This window comes from Panthera pardus, unplaced genomic scaffold (genome assembly GCF_024362965.1).
Source record: "Panthera pardus isolate Hobbes unplaced genomic scaffold, ASM2436296v1 HiC_scaffold_6, whole genome shotgun sequence".
NCBI lineage: Eukaryota > Metazoa > Chordata > Mammalia > Carnivora > Felidae > Panthera > Panthera pardus.
Genome location: NW_026526991.1, coordinates 138,136,764 through 138,156,434, shown reverse-complemented (window position 1 = coordinate 138,156,434; position 19,671 = coordinate 138,136,764). Strand labels below are relative to the sequence as shown.

At 48.3% G+C, this 19,671-nt stretch overlaps 1 protein-coding gene across 2 annotated transcripts in view; it reads right to left on the bottom strand.

Moving 5' to 3' along the window:
• The window catches only part of PITRM1 (pitrilysin metallopeptidase 1), a 43,366-nt gene extending 23,915 nt beyond the window's left edge, over nt 1–19,451 (bottom strand). The window contains exons 1-13 of one of the 2 annotated variants that reach the window (XM_019460901.2): nt 19,323–19,451; nt 16,743–16,842; nt 14,148–14,254; nt 13,659–13,810; nt 13,043–13,157; nt 12,871–12,967; nt 11,493–11,653; nt 3,406–3,532; nt 3,052–3,140; nt 2,197–2,325; nt 1,452–1,565; nt 1,168–1,264; nt 509–643 (exon numbers count right to left, since the gene is read on the bottom strand). In XM_019460901.2, coding sequence (XP_019316446.2) covers nt 509–643; nt 1,168–1,264; nt 1,452–1,565; nt 2,197–2,325; nt 3,052–3,140; nt 3,406–3,532; nt 11,493–11,653; nt 12,871–12,967; nt 13,043–13,157; nt 13,659–13,810; nt 14,148–14,254; nt 16,743–16,842; nt 19,323–19,375 — 1,476 coding nt within the window. In that variant the 5' untranslated portion in view covers nt 19,376–19,451. The remainder of the gene's footprint in view (nt 1–508; nt 644–1,167; nt 1,265–1,451; nt 1,566–2,196; nt 2,326–3,051; nt 3,141–3,405; nt 3,533–11,492; nt 11,654–12,870; nt 12,968–13,042; nt 13,158–13,658; nt 13,811–14,147; nt 14,255–16,742; nt 16,843–19,322) is intronic. The other variant, XM_019460904.2, reaches the window with a different exon arrangement.
• Between the last annotated feature and the right edge of the window lie 220 nt (nt 19,452–19,671).

Genomic DNA, 19,671 nt, shown 5'->3' with positions numbered 1-19,671 from the left:
TCACATGCCAAACTGGACAACCTAGAAGAAATGGACGAATTCCTAAAGCCACACCCCCCCAGACCGAAGTGTGAAGCAACAGAAAAATCTGAGAAAATCAGTAACTACTGAGGACACGGTCAGTCGTTTACCAAAAAAAATTAAAAAATAATAAAATAAAAACCAAAAGACTCCCAATGAAGAAAATCCCAGTACAGTATTTCTTCGCGGTGAACTCCACCAAACTCTGAATGACAAGGGAACACTAATTCTTATCAAAACTTTCCAAAAAACTGCGGTGGATGGTCTAATCTTTCTTTCAACAAAACAGAAAAAAATGCCCGCAGATGTTTTGTTAATTAGTACACACGCACACATGTATTCCTCTGTAAAAAACACACTCAGGTATTCACGTAAAAAGCCAACTTGCATCAGGATCCGGAAAACTACGTTTTTTAAGTTATTATGAGCATTAATTAATAATTAAGAAAGCCTGTCCCCATTCACGTAAATCCTCCAAGTTTCTTACCTTAAAATACTGTTTTACTTTTTCTTGCAAGAACCCTGGGTTCTCCCGGAGGCACTGCCTGAATCGAGCCACCTGACTTCCCAGCTTCAGGAGCTCCACCGGGTCCCCGTCGTGGTTCCAGCAGGGAGCAATGTACTGCAACCGAGAATTTCAAAGCCACAGCGCGCCTCACTCCGTGAGCTCTGCGCTTGCTCAGTCAACAGCAAACGGGACATTTTGCTAAAACACCAGTTTCTGTGTCTAAAAATACCACAGATGACAGTCCAACGCAAAGATTAAGTCATTCTTGGGTCAGGAAAATTTCAGATCCGTTTTTTCTTAATAAAGAACGGGTCTTGAAATAATTTTTAGAAACATAATTACCAACAATCAACAGTTATAAACCTCTATCCGTAAGTATTCTGTGTCAACTTATCTTGCCTTAAAACATAAGATATCAAAAAGCCAATTACACTGGTAAAAAGACACCGCATATCATAAAAATAAGTTAAAAGTAAACACATCCGATCCAAAATGGCACAGCTTTCAAGGTTCAGATGAGAGGCACTGTGAGTATCTGTATCCTCAGCCATCAAATACCCATTGGTCATGAAAGTTAAAGCGGAACAAAACCCACAAACAGACCACGAGAGGAAGGAGGCAGATGAGAAATTACACACAGACGTCAGGGTGAGTCCAAAGCTGACAGACTGATGCTTCATTTGTATTTCGATTTTATGTAGAAGAGCCTCTATTTGATCGTCTTCAAATCCTTTCCTAAAAAACAGAGAACGGAGAGGATGATTTGCAATGAGGCACTCACTAAACAACCGTAAGTGGACGAATACGCGTTTTAGGAGGAAAAAAGCCCGACGATGCGGCTGGGGTGGGGAGGGGGGGTCCCGCGTGGAAAGCATGAGGGATGGAGAAGGTCGGCCCGGCGGCGGCCGGCAGCCACACGCACTGGAGTACTTCCTCGATGGTCCCGTCGATGATGTCCCGGACGGCCTGGACGTCCTGCTCGGCGACCCCCTGCAGGCCCACACTGAAGTAGGCCTCCCTCGTGGAGCCGTTGTACCTACGACACAAAGGCAGACCATGCGGCAGACCGCGGACACCTTCCGCGCGCGGTGTGCTGGAAGATCACGTGCTCTCGACCGCACAGCCACAGACGCTCGAGGCTCCCGCGTCCTCCAAGAAAAAGCCAGTGACAGCGGTGCTCTCGGACATTTGGTCCGCACACACACGTGCTCGCTGTCACACGCGTGTCCACTTAACATTTCTAAAAACCAATACAATCTGAACTTTATAGAGTTATGGCAAAATTAAATCTAAAAACAGGACTGCTGCGCTTTTACAAAATTTTAAGATTTGAAAGAGTATTCAACAACCTGGCTTTTCAAATGGGCAGCAGTATGCCATCCTGAGATCTTGAACAAGCGATCTTTCTTTTCTCTTTTTCCAAACGTCCCCTCCAGGAGACGGAATTATCTGTACTGGACCCACAATCTAAGGCACAGTTCTGTGCTTGGGGCAGGAGCGGAACCGTCCCGCGACTGTGAGGTGTCAGGCATCCTACATCCTTAACCCCACCCACCAGGTGCCGACACCCCTCCCTCCCTAGTCGTGTCGACCAAAAACGTGTCCAGACACCGTCAAATGTCAAAACTGGCCCCGACTGCGACTACTGACCCGATCGTGAAACTTACCCGACATCAGGAGAGAAGTCTGTGCCAAGCCCAGATTCAATTAATGCTTTGTAGAAGGGGGAGTTAGGTCCACTGATCAAGAGTGACGACAGAAGGTTTAACGTGAAGGCTTCAAACGTATCAGTGATGCTTAATGCAAAGGGCAGGGGAGAAAAAGGGAAACCGCTGGCCCTCGTTAATGTTTTCAAAATCATTAAAATCACCAATAAATCGACTTTCATTTCCAAAGCTGACCTAATACGAATTCTTACATTTTAACCTCTATTTTTAACTTACATGGATAAGAGAGAATAATTATTCTTTGGTTTGCAAAGTTCTAGTAAACCGCATTATTTTGGGGTCCCAAAACATGAAGCTGATTTAGCCGCGTATCGAATGCTATCATACTGCAGTGTGCCAAGCACTCCGACCTGTATCATCCCAATTACAACTGCACTGTCTACACCTCGACAGGAGCGGCACGGCGGAGGACCCCTTCCTGCCCGCGTGCCCCACGTGTCCACGTCTCCACAACTACAGAATTGTGTGTGTCGTACGTTTTTGTCAAGCCAGCGTTCGCTGTGCTCCTCTCCCGCTCAATGGCATCGGGGATCCCACCCCACAAATGTTAACCGCTGTCCGAGCCACCTTTCTCCACAGAAATAAGCTTTACAATGCAGCGAGAAGAGAAGTTACATTTTTCTGGATAGCTAGTGAAAGTGATTTCCCCAAACCATCCCAGATGCTGCTAAAGCCCTCCCTGACATCCACCGGCTGCTGGACTTGGAAATCCCAACCACCGACCCATTTACACTTGGAGAACTCACCTCCAAAGCTGCTAACCTGCACTTTCCCCAGTTCACAGCGGACACTTACTCTGGTAAGAGGAAGCCGACCCCGACGGTTGTCTGTTTAGAGGAATCTGCAGCCAGTGCGTCTGGGCCACATGTTATCTGGAACTCCCTCTGTAAAGCGACACGATGCTTTAAGTAGGGACAGAGTAGGAAAGACTAGGTTTAATCTAGTAAGTTCCCTGTGTGTGTATAACGTGGCCCAGGAGATGCTTTTCACTAAATTAACTTTCTTTTCAGACACATAACTGTTCCTTAGGCTCAAGAAGCTCTTAGGTTCAAGGCAGAGCCCTCAACATTTGAAAATCCTGTGATTAGTATGCAGTTTGGCTCTCCATTTCAATGTACTGAGTGTCTATTCTCCGGATGGGGCACTTACTGGCTTATCCCAAGGCTTCTGAGTGGGCACTGCAGTATTTGGCTTAATTTTCTCAAATTTACTCAGTGCTTCTTCGTGAATTTGTCTCAGATGCTGTTCTAACGGGAAATTGCCATAAGTGAAGAACCTGAAATGTTGAGAGAATATATCAGTCTAGCTCAGTTTACACGATTGGGAATCTACACAGATGTCTTTCCGTATAAAATGGAAGACACAGAGTAGGAAAACCCTCAGCTCACCTCATCCCACAGACACAACCAGATCCAGTCCCATCTAGGTAAATAACCCAGGAAACCACGCGCACACTGCCAGAACAAACACCACAACTAAACACAGAGAAGAGTACACACTGAAGAGGGAAGGAGGGGCAGAGTCGCTGTGGGGAGCTAAATGGACCAGCAGACCGTCTGCTGGAGGAAGGGCCCATGGGCGGGGAGAGGGGACAGAAACAGACTGTCACTCCGGGGAGAGCACATGGAAAGATGAATCCCCGTAATATTTGGCTTTGAAAGTGAGAGGGGCCGGATCTCACGAGTTCTTACAACTAGCGAGACCTAAAGGTGGAACTTTAAAAATTGGCAGGCTCTTTCTGGGAGAACCTGGAGGTGATAGGAAGCGGAGTCCCTGCCCCTGAAGAGAGGGCGTAACAAACAGCCAGTGGAGATAATGCAAAGAAGCAGCAGCTTGAAAAACAGAGGGGCACGCAGGAGGGTGTCAGAGCGTGTCCCGAGGGAAAGAGATGATGGGAGACTCCGCCAGGAGCAAAGACCTGCTTACACTGTGCCCCCCGACCCCCCCCGCCCACCTCAGCCCCAGTGCTGGGGATCCCCTCCCACAGGAGCCCAGGGCACACCTTCCCAACACCGGTCTCCTAAATGCATGCTTTACAGGGGTGGCAGCCACAGCAGCCGATCACCTCCAGCGGAGGACACACACCTTGGTAAGACTGCATGCCCCGCACACGTGCACTTTGCAGATCTCCCCAACTGACCCCGGTCTCCCACACGGCAGCACATCCCCTCTGGCAGAGGACCAGTGTCGCCTCGTTAAAAGTGTGCACCTGCCCACTACTTTCAAGAGCGGGGGACACAGCTGACTTTCACACAGAACGGATACTGAGAGCGAGACAATGAGGACACACAGGAATGTGTCCCAACTGAAAGAATGAGACAAAATGACAGCAAGAAACCTAAGCAAAACGGAGAAAAGCAACGTGACTGCTAGAGAATTGAAGGTAATGGTCATAAAGACACTCCCTGGACTTGAGAAAGGAGAGGAAGACCTCAGTGAGGCCCCAGCACAGATCGGAAAGGACCAATCAGAGATGAAGAGCACAACAGGTGAAACTGAAATATTCTAGGTGGAAGAAATAGCAGACTGGAGGAAGCAGAAGAAGGAATCAGCAACCTGGAGGACAGAGCAATGGAAAGTCATCAATCAATCTGAGCGGGTGAGAGAAAAGAATTCTGTAAACGACAACAGACTTAGGGAACTCAGTGACATCATCAACTGTAGTTAACATCTGCATTTTAGGGATTCCAGAGGAAGAAGAGAGAAAAGGGGGCATAAAGGTTATCTGAAGAAATAACAGCTGAAAACTTCCTTAACCTGGGGGAAGAAATCCAGATCAAGGAGGCCCAGAGAGCCCCGAACATAATCAACCCAAGGAGGTCCACACCAGGACACCTAGTAATTAAAATAGAAAAAAAAAAGTGATAAAGAGGAAATTTTAAAAGTCACGAAATAAAGTTACATACAAAGGAAACCCCGTTAGGCCATTAGTGGATTTTTCAGCAGAAACTTTGCAGGCCTGAAGGGAGGTTCATGATGTATTCAACAGTGCTGAAAGGAAAAAATCTGCAGCCAATGATACTCTGTCCAGAAAGGCTATCATTCATAACAGAATGAGAGATAAAGAGTTTCTCAGATAAACAAAAATTAAAGAAGTTCATGACTACTAAACTAACCCTACAAGATGTTAAAGGGGACTCTGAGTGGAAAGGAAAGACCATTAATGACAGTAAGAAAATTAAGAAACACAACAGCAGTAAAAACAAGTATATCTGTAAAAATCAGTCAAGGGACTCACAACATAAAAGGATGTAACATATGACACGATATATCCAAAATATGGGGGAGGGATAAAAAATGGGTTCAAACTTAAGCAACCATCAACTTAATATAGACTGCTATGTGCTAAAGAGGACATATACAAACCTAATGGTAACTGTTTATCAAAATCCAGTAACAGATGTGAAAAGAACAAACAAAAAAGAATCCAAGTATATCACTAAAGAAAACCAACTTAGAGTGAGAGAAGAACTAGAAAAATAATCATAAAACAAGTAACAAACTGGCAATAAGTACATACCTATCAATAATTGAATATACATAACCAAATACTCCAATCGAAAGATACAGGGTGATGGAATGCATAAAAAACCAAAAACCATCTATATGCTGCCTACATGAGACTCATTTCAGACTTAAGGACACCTGCAGACTGAAAGTGAGGGGAAGGAGAAACATCTATCATACAAATGGAAGTGAAAAGAAAGCCATGGTAGCAATACTTACATTGGATGAAATAAACTTGAAAACAAAGTCTGTAACAAGAAACAAAGAAGGGCACTATATAATCATAAAGGGAACAACCCAACAAGAAGACAGAACAATTATAGGGGCACCTGGGTGGCTCAGTCAGTTAAGTGTCTGACTTTGGTTCAGATCATGAACTTACGGTTCATGGGTTCGAGCCCCACATCGGGCTCTGTGCTGATAGCTCAGAGCCTAAAGCCTGCTTCCAATTCTGTGTCTCCCTCTCTCTGTGTCCCTCCCCCACTTGCAGTCTTTCTAAAATAAATGTTAAAAAAAATTTTTTTTAAAGAAGATATAACAACTATAATATTAATGCACTCAACACAGAAGCACCCAATACATAAAGCAGCTAATAACAAACATAATGGAAGTAATCGATAGTAACACAGTAATAGTAGGGAACTTTAACACCCCACTTACATCAATGGACAAATCATCTAAATAGAAAATCAAAAAGAAACTGTGGTTTTGGATGTTATGCTGGACCAGATGGATATAACATATATTCAGAACATTCCATCCTAAAACAGCAGGATACACATTATTTTCAAGTGCACATGGAATATTCTCCAGAATAGATCACATATTATGGCACAAAACAAGTCTCAACAAACTCAAAAAGACTGAAGTCATACCATACATCTTTTCTGACCATAACACTATGAAACTAGAAATCAATCACAAGAAAAAAACCAGAAAGAGCACAAATATATGGATGCTAAATAATGTGCTACTAAAAAATGAATGAGTCAACCAAGAAATCAAAGAGGATATCAAAAAAGACAGGGAAACAAATGAAAATGAAAACACAATGGTCCAATCCTTTGGTTGGTATAAACCAAAAGCAGTTCTAAGAGGGAAGTCTATAGCAATACAGGCCTACCTCAAGAAGCAAGAAAAACCTCAAACAGACAACCTAACCTTACACCTGAAGGAGCTAGAAAAATAACAAAGAAAACGCCAAACCAGCAGATTAAAGGAAATAATAGATTAGAGCAGAAATAAATGATACACAAAACTAAAAAAATAGAATACATCAATGGAACCAAGGGCTGGTTCTTTCAAAAGATCAACAAAACTGATAAACCTTTAGATGGACTCATCAAAAAAGGGAGGACTCAAACAAAATCAGAAACGAGACAGAAGTAACAACCAGCACCACAGAAATTCAAAGGATTATAAGAGAACATTATGAAAAACTATATGCCAACAAATTGGACAACCTAGAAAAAATGGATAAATTCCTGGAAACATATAAACTACCAAAAACAGAACAGAAAATTTGAACACACCAATAACCAGGAAAGAAACTGAGTCAGTAACTGAAAACCCCCTATAAACAAAAGTCTGAGACCAGATGGCATCATAAGCGAATTCTACCAAACATTTAAAGCAGGGTTAATAAATATTCTTCTCAAACTTTTCCCAAAAATAGATGAAGAAGGAAAACTTCCAAATTCATTCTATGAGGCCAGCATTACCCAATACCAAAACCAGAAAAAAATATCACACACAAAAAAAGAGAACTACAGCCATTATCTCTGATGTACACAGACACAAAAATGCTTAACAAAGTATTAGCAATCCAAATCTAACAACGTGTTTAAAAAATTCTTCCCCGTGATCAAGTGGGATTCATTCTCAGGATGCAAAGACGGTTCAATATTCACAAATCAATCACTGTGCTACATCACACACCAGTAAGAGAAACGATAAAAGGGGCACCTGGGTGGCTCAGTCAGTTAAACGTCTGACTCTCGGTTTCAGCTCAGGTCGTGATCTCATGGTTCATGAGGTCAAGCCCCGCAGCCGGCTCCACGCTGCCAGTGTGGAGCCTGCTTGGGATTCTCCCTCTCAGCCCCTCCCCCACTCACGCATGTGCTCACTCTCTCTCACTTTCAAAATAAACTTAAAAAAAAAAGATTAAAAACCATAAGATCATCCGACAAAGAACAACATCCATTAATGATAAAAACCCTCGACAGAACAGGTTTCAGGGAAACCCCTCAACACAACAGAGGCCATATATGAAAAACCACCAGCTAACGTCATACCGGCATGAGCTTTTTCCCCAAAGTCAGGATGAGAATGTCCACCCTGGTCACCACACATTTATTCAACACGGCACTGGAAGTCCAAGCCACAGCACTCAGACAAGCAAAAGGGATAAAAGGCGTCCAAACTGCGAAGGAAGAACCAAAACTTTCAGTGTTTGCAGATGACACATTATGCAATACAAGACCCTAAAGACCCCACCAAAACCTGCGAGAACTGATACGTGAATTCAGCAAAATTACAGGACACAAAATCAACATACAGAAGTCTGTTGCGTTTCTACACGCTAATAACGAAATAGCAGAAAAAGAAATTTTGTGTAAGAAAATCCCATTTACAATTGCACCAAAAATAATAAAATACCTAGGAAAAAACTTAACCAAGGAGTGGAAGATATGTACTCCAAAGACAATATAAAAAACTGATGAAACAAATTGAAGACGACACAAACAAATGGAAAGACAGCCCATGCTCAGGGATTGGAAGAACACTGTTAAGATGTCCACACCACTCAAAGCCATTACAGATTTAATGCAATCCCTATCAAAACACCAATATTTTTCAGAGAACTACAATAATCCTAAAATTTGTATTGAACCACAAAAGAACCCCATACATTATCCAGTAATAACACTATTGAGTATTTCCCCCAAAATACAAAAACAGATTCAAAGGGATATAGGTAGGTACCCCTGTGTTTATTGCAGCATAATTATTTATGGAAGTCCCAAAGTGTCCACCGACAGATGGATAAGGAAAACGCAGTGTGCATATTAATACACACATATACACAGAATGGAATGATAAGAAAGAATGGCATTTCGCCATTTGCAACGACACGGATGGAGCTAGAGAAGATAATGCGAAGGAAAATACCCCAGTCAGAGAAAGACAAACACCATGTGACTTCATTCGTTTGTAGAACTTAAGAAAGAAAACAAATGAACAAAGGGGGAAAAAAAAGGAGACAAACCAAAACAACGGTCTTTATTTAATTTTTTTTAGTTTTAAGTTTCTTTTGAGAGAGGGAGAGGGAAAGGGTGAGCTCGCTTGCATGTGAGCAGGGAAGGGGCAGAGAGAGAGAAAGAGAGAGAATCCCAAACAGACCTCACACAGTCAGCAAAGAGCCCAACGTGGGGCTCGAATGCACAAACCACAAGATCACGACCTGAGCCAAAATCAAGAGTCCGGCACTTAACCGACTGAGCCCCCCAGGCACCCCCAAACCAGAACAAGTCTTAACGGCAGAAAAGGAACAGACGGTAGCCAGAGGGGAGGTGGCTGGGCGTGAAAGGGGTGACAGGAGCCCTGATGGGCACCGACTGATGTGTGGAACTGCCTGAAACTCCTACAACGAGACGTTGACCAGAGTAGAACTAAAATGAAATGTAAAAATGGAAGTTATGCACCGAGAGCGGCTAATGACGAATGTGTCCCATACTGAGATGAAGTCTGTATAAAAACACATTTCTTTCACTTACTTTATAACTACAAAGACCAAGTACAGGCTTTTGATCTTGTTATAAGATACGTGGCTCAAACACAACATAAATCATGCAGAAAGATGTAGTTAAATGAAAACCTGCCAAAAGTTTATTTTAAACATACTATATAAAGGTGTTCCAACAACGAAGTAAGTTGCACGCTAAAACGTTTCACGGCCTTAGCTACAGGAATGCAGTCCTCCGTCACGCTGACAACTGAAGAAGTTCACAAAGTTTAGACCGAGCCTACAAATTCCAGATTACATGTTTTTAAGACACCACATTCATCCAGGGGGCAAAGGGCACAAAGACAGAGTTGATCTGTTTTTTTTTTTGTTTTTTTTAGTACATTGTTCTCCAAGCGAAGATTCACGGATACGGAAATCAGAGTGGTGGCTGCCAGAAGGAGGGGGTGGGCGAAACGGGTCAAAGGGGTCCAAAGTTGCAGTTGTAAGGCGAGTGAGTCCCCGGGATATAAAGGACAGCATGGTGACCACAGGTCACCACAGTGGACTGCGTGTGACCCGCGTGACCCAAACCGCCTTGCTGCACACCTAAACCTAATGCAATGCCATCTGTCAGCTATATCCCAATGAGATAAATAAATCAGATTTTGAGAACTAATATCTGAAAGATCCTTTGGAACTCTCCACTCGTGGTTTCCAGAGTGACAACCAGTAAGCAGCAGCATCCTTGGCGTCCATGGAGACCCCGGGCCCTAAAGGCCATGGCTGCCTCCACGCAGCCGCAGGGCTCCTTACACGAAGAACTGACCACAGATCTGAAGCAGGATGCGCCTGGATCAGGGCAGGGGGACAGAAGCTAGTACTGAGGACCAAAGAAGCCGCAAGAAAGAGAAGACAATTAAATGACTTTCCTCGGGCCACAGTTGAAACAATTTGAGCATAAGGGGAAAAAAAAAAGACAACAGATCTCATTTGATTATATAATCTCAACTATACACATATACAAAAATATTTCTATGAGGTCATCGTGGTATTACAACAAAACAGGCCAACATTTATAAAAACAAAGCCTCTTCCGTCATCCCTGGAGGAGCTACGTCACCATCTCCCCCTAGAACAGCCGAGGAAGCAGCAGGCACCCGCCCTTGCCCTCAGACCGTACTTCAGGGTGACCCGGCGGCCCCTACTGAGGAGGGAAGTGCCTCCTCACGAGGTCCAGCTGCTAAACGTAAAAGAAATTAGAGAGTTCTTCGGAAAACTTTGCCAACTCTACGAAAGGAAGTGCTCCAGGCAATAAACATGGGTCAGTCCGTAAGTAAATAAACGCACAGACAAGGAACAGAATATTCACAGGATCCCACAACACCAACCCGCCAGATGCGTCTACACGGAGAAAACCAGCTGCACAAAATACGCGGGCCTCGTCTGGGCCGGACGACCATTCTGGCGACCACCTGAAAATCCGGAAGGAAGTACTCGGTGCTTTCAGGCAAGCATCAGCTAATGTGGATTCGGTACTTCTGCAGGGCACGTCCTTGTGCTCCAGGGACACAAACTTCACTCTTAAAAGTAAACCCCCAGGACCCCTGGGTGGCTCAGGCGGTTAAAGCGTCCGATTTCAGCTCAGGCCCTGATCTCACGGTTGCTGGGACTGAGCCCCGCGTCGGGGTCTGCACTGACAGCACGGAGCCTGCTTGGGGGTCTCCCTCTCTCTCTGCCCCTCCCCTGCTTTCACGCTCTCTTTCCCAAAAATTAAAAAAACACAAAACTTTAAAAAAAGATAACAATAAAAAGTTCTCGCCACAGACTTTCAGAATGAGCGTCCACGTACGCGAGAGGGGCAATCCATTGAGAATCATCTAACCTTACAGAGTTCTTGAGCAAACAGTTCTTGGCCACACGGGAGAGAAGCCGTGTCATTTACTGTATGCAAACAACTCGGAATCAACCCACCATTAACTCAGCTTTAAAACTGAAACATTACCTAGCATTACTAGGGTGATAATGGGTGGCGTGGAACTGTTTAAGCTGCTCCCACGTGAGGTCTGGGATGCACAACGGATGGCCCCCGGAGATGACCGAGTACGTGTGGTCAGGCAGGAGTCGGTTCTGAAGGTGCTGCGAGAATATCCTCTCGTTATCTGTCTTCAAATGAAAAAAATTATACACAGAAGTGTAAAATAACACACGCTGTTACATTACAACACAGCAAATTACTAACCCTCTGGGCGATACACCTGTAACACCTTGTGATCCAAACTGTGACGACGGAAACAAGGCCGTGGGTGCAGACACTGTCTAACAAAGTCCACCCAGGGTTTCTGCACAGGACCCAGGGATGACGTGTCTCAGAAAAGAAAACTCACTATGCAGTGTGCATGGCCCACAGCAAGTGCACAGCGGAGCCCCGGGCAGCGGTGTGCACAACAGTGCTCAAGAGTCCCTGCCGCGAGCTGCGGGGGGGGGGGGTGGGGGGGGGGGGGGTCCGTGGGCTTCCGGAGCAAAGGCTGTCACTCTAACTTGAATTTCCAGAAGGTGCTGGAAGGCACGGGGCCCGAACCAAGTATTAATGGCTAAGGAAGCAGCACGGGGCAGGAAAGCAGCCCGCGTCAGGGCAGAACTCCAAAGTGCTGGAAGGCTGTGAGGACGGGGCCCAGAGAGAGGCTCTCACGCCACCTGGTCTCCAGAGCCTCATATCCTAAAACTCAGGGAGGCCCCCAAAGAGCTTTCCATGAGGTGGGTTTCCTGATTACATGGAGTGTGTGTACACATAGTCTTTCTGTTACAAATTAAAGCTGAGACCTCTTAAAAAAGTTACCTGTTCACTCATGATCTTAACCCATCACTACACGTTAGCAAACATTTTTTAACAAAGCAGAAATATCACTGAGAAGAATAGCACTGTTTCTGCACATTCTGCAAATAAATCTTCTTAATGTCTGGCTTAACAGGAGACTGCTGGATTTTCCTATCTGCTTCCGGATCCGATAAATGCTATCACACAACACGTAACACAGGCTCGGGAACTGCACTTGGGCAAGAACGAGCAAAAATGGCCATGTCCTAGCACTGCCGCGCGCACTTTTATCTCCCAGACTCCCGCAGACCAGATGCCAGGGCCCGAGACCGCAGTGGGGGAGCTGCTGGTCTGGAACACCGGGTCCTAGAAAATCGGGAGCTTGGCCATCTCGTCTTATGGGCGGTGCTCACTGCACAGTCCCCTGGCTAGTTCAACAGGGCCCGCGCCGTAAGCACATTAAATGACATGAGAGAACGTCGACTCTCCCCCAGACCCTTTTATGTTCCGATATTTTAGACGGAAATATCATCTCTACACAATTTTACAAAAGGAAAAAACTCACAAATGCTCCCTTCATCTCATTAAAGACGACTCCTTTGAAGGTCAGGGGTGTCTGGGGGTCCCTCGGATTCTCGTGTTCCAGTCGCCATCCTTCCTGCCTAAATAACAATCAATGATTACACAGTGACAGGGACTCTTAACACTGAAGTCCAAATCCATCTGTCCTCACTCACCAGAAATCTAGTTCCCGCAAGCAGGGAAAAAAGGTTGCATCCAAGTACACAGACAGGAGATTCTGGAAGTCCTTGGGATTTTGTGTGGAGAACGGGTACAGAGTATAATCGCTAGCTGGGTACAAATGAAAAGATTTTAAAACTCGCCAGATGCCCGGGGCAGTGGCCACTTGCAGCCTCCCCCCGCCCCCCGCCAACAGGGACCCCTCGCTGCCCAGGGCGCAGAGGCCACACCTCACGCGCCTAGAAAGACGACCTCATCCACAGAGAGCCGATGCCATGCGCGTTCGCCGCAGCCCTCAACGCACTTCCCTGCACACCATCGGTCTATTGCCTGCCCTGTTTCCAAGCCCCGCCACCAGGGCATTAACGTGACGCTACAGATGTCAAATTTTGTAGCAAACTTCCCAGAAACCTCTCAGCTGCCCCTCCCCGAAGACTCCAGTTTGTATAAACCGACCCCCATGCGGCTTTCCTGGAAGACTAAACTTCCAGCAGGCTAGGGAATGGCAAATCCGTGCCGGTCCACAGCTGCCGGCTCCCCTCTCGCCAGCGAGGATCCCGGTGGGTGCGGCAGCCAGGCCCAGCGCGGCCCCGGTCCCAGACGCCAGCTGACCTGTGAAGGCGTTCATGAAAGTGGACAGGGACCTATTCAGCATCTTGAAGAAGGGGTCTCTGCACGGGTACTTCTGAGAGCCGCACAGGACCGTGTGCTCCAGGACGTGCGGGACGCCGGTGCTGTCCAGGGGGGTGGTGCGGAACTGCACGCTGCGGCAAAGACCAGACGGCAGGCGGGAAGGTCAGGCGGGTGGCACAGCACACTTTCCAAGCCCGGGACACCCACGGCCACCAGATCTGGTCACCGTTAACATCGTAAGCCTTCGCGAAAACAGTCTCGACCACAGCGTACGAAATCGCTAATTCAGGCTGCAAACTTGCACCAGCTGTGGCTCTAGACACAAATCCACTCACCTTCTCCCCATGTTTTCAGGATGCAGCCAACAAAACTAAAACATTCGTGAACCGGGACCTTTAACCACGTAACGGAGGGCAGACGTTCTCGGTGGAGACGCTCGAGAACGTGCTCCCAAGATGCACCACACACCTGAACAAGTTGTTTGTGTCTTCCCGGGCCAAGTGCAAGTATTTGGCTCCTGTGCTGTCATGGCTAAGCTTCACCGCGGTCAGGGACAGTTCAGGGATGTCCGTTACCTGAATGAATAAATACGCAAACAGCTAGACTCAGATGGAAAAGCGCTCAGGGCAGTGACGTTCACTGCACTGCGGGGCCTGGCCTGACTGCCTTTAATCAGGCAGCACCAGGAGGCTGGCACGGTGGGGCTGGGGGCACATCAGAAACCACCTCGTTCAGACCCTAAACCTTATGAACAAACCAAGGGCTGACAATCCTATGCATCTCTTCTTTCTGAACGCTTACTGTTTGCGAGACATTTTCCCAAGAGTTTACGGGTCATCCTGTGAGAGAGGGATCTTCAGCCCCATCTACAGACGAAAACATTGAGGCACAGCGCTGTGGCCATAGAGCGGTAGTCCAACTCCATCCATCACACCAGGCCGCCCTGGAGGAGTCCTACTCCCACTGGCAATGCCCACTGTGTGGCTTCCTTTTACACACACCAGCTCGGGAAAGCGCACAATGGCCCTGCTGGGAGCTCAGTGCTGGAGCGCCCTCGGCCTGGGACAGAACTTTGCTGTGTCTGGTTCACAGAGTTCTAAGGACCAGTTACCTGCTCCTAGCGGGAGGGTCCAGGAGGGTCCAAATCACCTCCGATAAAAACAAACGCATCCTGGGACACCCGGGTGGGTGGCTCAGTTGGTTAAGCAACTGACTCTTGATTTTGGCTCAGGTCATGATCTCACAGGTTCATGAGATCAAGCCCCATGTCAGGCTCTGCACTGACAGCATGGAGCCTCCTTGGGATTCTCTCTCTCTCTCTCTCTCTCTCTCTCTCTCTCAAAATGGATAACCATTTTTTAATAACAAAAGAATAAGTTCTTACATAAAATACTTCTAGATAATTTTCCCTCCAAGCATCTGCAGTTCTATAAGACCAGACCAAATGCCTGCCTCCTCCCCTGACAGGCTAAAAACAGGCTCTTCCTTTTTAAACTTGTGCATATTTTCGAGCTCCTGGGTGTCTCAGTCAGTTAAGCATCCGACTTTGACTTCGGCTCAAGTCATGATCTTGCGGTCCATGAGTTCGAGCCCCGTGTCGGGCTGTGTGCCGACAGCTCAGAGCCTGCTTCGGATTCTGTCTCCCTCTCTCTCTACCCCTCCCCCGCTCACACTGTCTCTCTCTAAAATAACTAATAAAACATTAAAAAATTTTAAGGGAAAAAAACAAACGAATCCTCACCCCCAAGATGGTAGTCTCCTATCTATGAAAGCCTGCACAAAGGCACTTCAGAAACGGCTGTATCGTCCCCACTGTGCCGGGGGCCTCTCCCCCCCAATCACAATAGAGCATCACTATGACAACCACACTGTTTATCACCCCCACTTTCCAGGGGCTGTCTGTGCTTACAGCAAGCTGCCAGCAGGGCAGAGATTAGAACCCGGGTGTCCTGAGTGTGTTCTGGGGACCGCCCACGCAAATGACGTTGCTTAAAGAGGCCTGTACTACCTGCTGAGTTTACAACCATTAAATTATTTATATCTTACTTTGTAAGAGATGATCAATGTGTTTACAACCAGTCACTATGTGAACTGTCTGCCCCCTAACAGCTTTCATGGTGACTGCTTCTCAAACAAGGATCATATTTTATCATAAATCTCTATAAAACTTGAAAAATAGAGGAAAGAACTCTGAATGAGGTCCTCAAGAACAGTAACTACTTGGACCGCACGAAGGCCCTCCCTCGCCCGCGTCAGGAGCCCCTCACCCAAGCTGCACCACTGCCCGTTCCCGAGCCCTGCGGGGAACTGCTGTCCCTGCGTGTCCAGCCTACGGGGAGGCAGCTGTCCTTACACACCGCTCCCTTCTCCCGGAACCTGCCCCCTCCCGCCCCCCATCCTTTTGCTCCCGCACTCCCACCAGGATGCCCAGCCAGTTCTCCTTGTATCACAGCTGCACCTGTGTCCCCCTGGGCTGCGAGCTGCCCGCCCTTCCCTGCGCTAAGTGCTACCCACAGCATGAGGCCGACGGCCAGTCAATGATGTGAAATACATAGTTTTCGATCACTGTGTAAAAGAAAAAAAAAACGAATGTGAACACAAAATTAAATAAATGCAGGACCACAATCCATCTTCTATAATTCTGAAACCCCAATGGCTCGAAACCAAAGTTTTTTTTTTTTTTTTTTTTAAATTTTTTTTTTTTTCAACGTTTTTTTATTTACAAAGTTTTTGCGTAAGTGCGGAACAAACTCGTGCTAGGAACACGCAGCCCCACGTACACGTGGGACAGACGTGGGCCGTCTTCACTCGGCGCAGAGAACAGTCAGGTGTCTGGGTGCAGAAACATCAATGGGCTAGACTCACTTTCTAAAACCTAAAGAGGCATTGGGTTGGAGGGGTTGGGATCAGGGAAGGGCGGGGGAACTGCACTTATCGAAGCATCGGGAAATCCCTTCGCTGGCAAACTCCACTCGGTCGAGCCCACTGTGATTTGGGCGAGCCAGGGCCTGGGACAGAGACCCCAAGGGTGTGTGGGTGGCGCAGCAAGGCGGGCCCGCGCACCTGGCTGACGGTGAAGCCGTGGATCCGCTCCCCCACCTCGTGCTGCAAGGCGCGCTCACAGGCTGCGGTGCCCCTCCTCCTCCGGGCTCCCAGGCTGGCACTGCCCCGTGGAAGGAAAGCAATCGAGGTTAGACGCTTCTGCAGGACGCTGTGTGGCTAACATAATTCTGCAACATCATGAGGGCATTTGTACGGACAAAGACATTTCAAAGAAAAAGTAAGCCTTACATTTTCCAAACATCTCAGAAAACGAACTTCTGCAGTTTTTAGTAAAGTTGTTTCAGTTTGAAGACCTTTGTCTCAACTCAGCTGAAGCTTCACTATATCAAGCTAATAAATGCATGTTGCAAGCCTTTTATACGTCAACGCTCGTAACTGTAACATGATTACGATACCAATTTCCCTCACCTGCACCAAAAACCATTCTCACATGACACGACATTTCCCATGTAGGTACATGATGTGGCCTCAAACTCCTATTACACATCTACTGAACTGGTAAAAAGCAAGAAGTCTCGCTTCACGGGGAGCTCCTACACCGCAATTAGGTGTGCAAATGGTAACAATCCTGGAATAACATTTGGCATCATTTAAATGAGAATCACTGGGGCGCCTGGGTGGTTCCGTCGGTTGAGCATGTGACTTGATGTGCGCTCAGGTCATGGTCTCACGTTGGTGGGATGGTCGGGCTCTTCGCTGACTGCGCACAGCCTGCTCGGGACTCTCCCTCTCCCTCTCTCCGCCCCTCCCCTGCTCTCTGTCTCAAAATAAATAAATAATCTTTCAAAATAACGCACTTGGAAAAAAAAAAAAAAACAAGAACTGATGGTGGCCAGAGGGGAGGGGGTGGGGGTGAGTGAAACAAAACAGCGGCTGCCATGTAGCTACTGTGTGACTGGAACTTAATTTTGTATCTGCACACACACACGTAGACGTATCAAGAGGAGCAGGAACAGACCAGAGAGCAATCGCACCTAAGAGGGCGGGAGAGTCAGTCGTTTGGAGGCGATCTGGGTAACGGTGACACGACCGCACCGTATGCTTGCTTTATAGAGTTTTCTACGTTAGCATTGTCTGACACAAGTTATTTCCTTTGATCTACGCGCAGAAAAGGAAAACAACAACAACGCTGAGTCGGTCGCCATCAGGCAACACCACCAAGATGAGCCGTCACCTTCCTGACTCAGCCGATTCCACGATCACAGAAGAGGATTTGCAGGTGTTCTTTACCATCAAGAGCACAGCCACAAAGAGCAAATGCTGGCGCCGGGCACGCAGAAGCAGCCCAGCACCTCGGGCTCTCCCGCCCGTACCCTCTGGTCACCGGCGACTCATGTGAGGCCCCTGCCGCCATACTCACACGAGGCACCAGGACACCCCCATGCTTCTAAGCCGCACCACCCTTCACACAGGGTTCTGCGAATCAGCAGGGATCTCATCTACACCCTCCTGGCGCACCACCATCACTCAAGGTTGGAGTGGATCTTTTCTCCATGAACCGAGTCCATTTCTGGAAGCTACAGCTGTATTAAGAACACCGCAGCTCAGGGGCACCTGGGTGACTCAAGCGGTTAATTAAGCATCTGACTTCGGCTCAGGTCATGGTCTCACGGGTTCGTGAGTTCGAGCCCCGCATCGAGCTCTGTGCCGACAGCTCGGAGCCTGGAGCCTGCTTCGGATTCCGTGTCTCCCTCTCTCTGACCCTCCCCTGCTCACACTGTGTCTCTCAATAGCAAATAAACGTTAAAAAAAATTAAAAAGAAAAAAAAAAAAGAACACCGCAGCTTAAATAAGAACTCCGTGTGGAAGCCTCAGGTGTCTCGAGGACTCCCTGCCCACAACAACTGGTGACATGGGGGCAGCCAGGTTAATGAGAACCGCAAGCCGCCAATTACTTTAATCACGCCTATTAAAATCCACATCAATGCCCATTTTCACTTCAAAAGCCCCGACAACCGCACACAGGGCCACCCACTCTGGGATCGCCCAAGGTCCCAGGGGTAAGGCCTCCTTGGGCCAGGACCCGCTTTGCCCAGACTTCAGGCTGCAGGTCCCAACCCTGGCAACTGGACAGGAACCTCTTTCCTTTGCTAGGGAGAAGCGATGGGAGGATGCCTGTGCCGTCCCTCATCCAGGCTCTGCAAGACTCTTGGGTCGGGCTTCGGGATCCCGGGGCTATGGGCCTCAGAGTAGGGCTCCGGGCTCCCGGGGAGAAAGGTCTCCGGGTCCGGGCTCCCCGAGAGTGGGGTCTCAGGGTCGGTCTCCGGGTTCCCCGGGAGAAAGGTCTCCCGGGCTCGCGGCTCCCCGGGCGATGGGCCTCAGGGCCAGGCTCCGGGCTCCCCAGGTGAAGGGCCTTCGGGTCCGGGCTTCCCGGACGAAGGGTTTCGGGTCGGGCTCCCTGACGATGGGCCCTGGGGTCAAGGCTCCCCAAGGGGAAGGGTCTCGGTCGGGGCCCGGGCTCCCAGAGCAGGAAGCGGTGGTGCGGCCCTTCAAGGCTCGGACGACACCACAGAGCCTCCCGGAGTCTCCCCGCTGTCGGGACCGCCCCTTCCTCCCTCTCTCCCACCCGCCTGCTCTCACCCGCCCCTCAGCCGCTCCAGCAAGCTGCGCGTCCGCACGCTGCCGCGCCACATGGCTTGTGACTAGCACACGGGGCCGGACGCAGCTTGATTTATCCCGACGCAGGGCGCGGGGGCGAGACGCACCCGCCGCGACTGCCATTGGTCAACGGGCACGGCGACGTTCTCTCCAATAGGCTGCCGAGGAAAGGGGCGGGCTCCTGATGCGGCGGGGCGGGACTCGAGGGCGGTGGGCACGGAGTGGGCCAAGGCGGTAGGGGGCGGAACGTCGCGGGCGTCGGAGCGTCGGAGCGCGGCGGGGGCGGGGCCCGCGTGAGGAGTCCTGGGCGGGAGAGGGGTGGAGTCCGGCG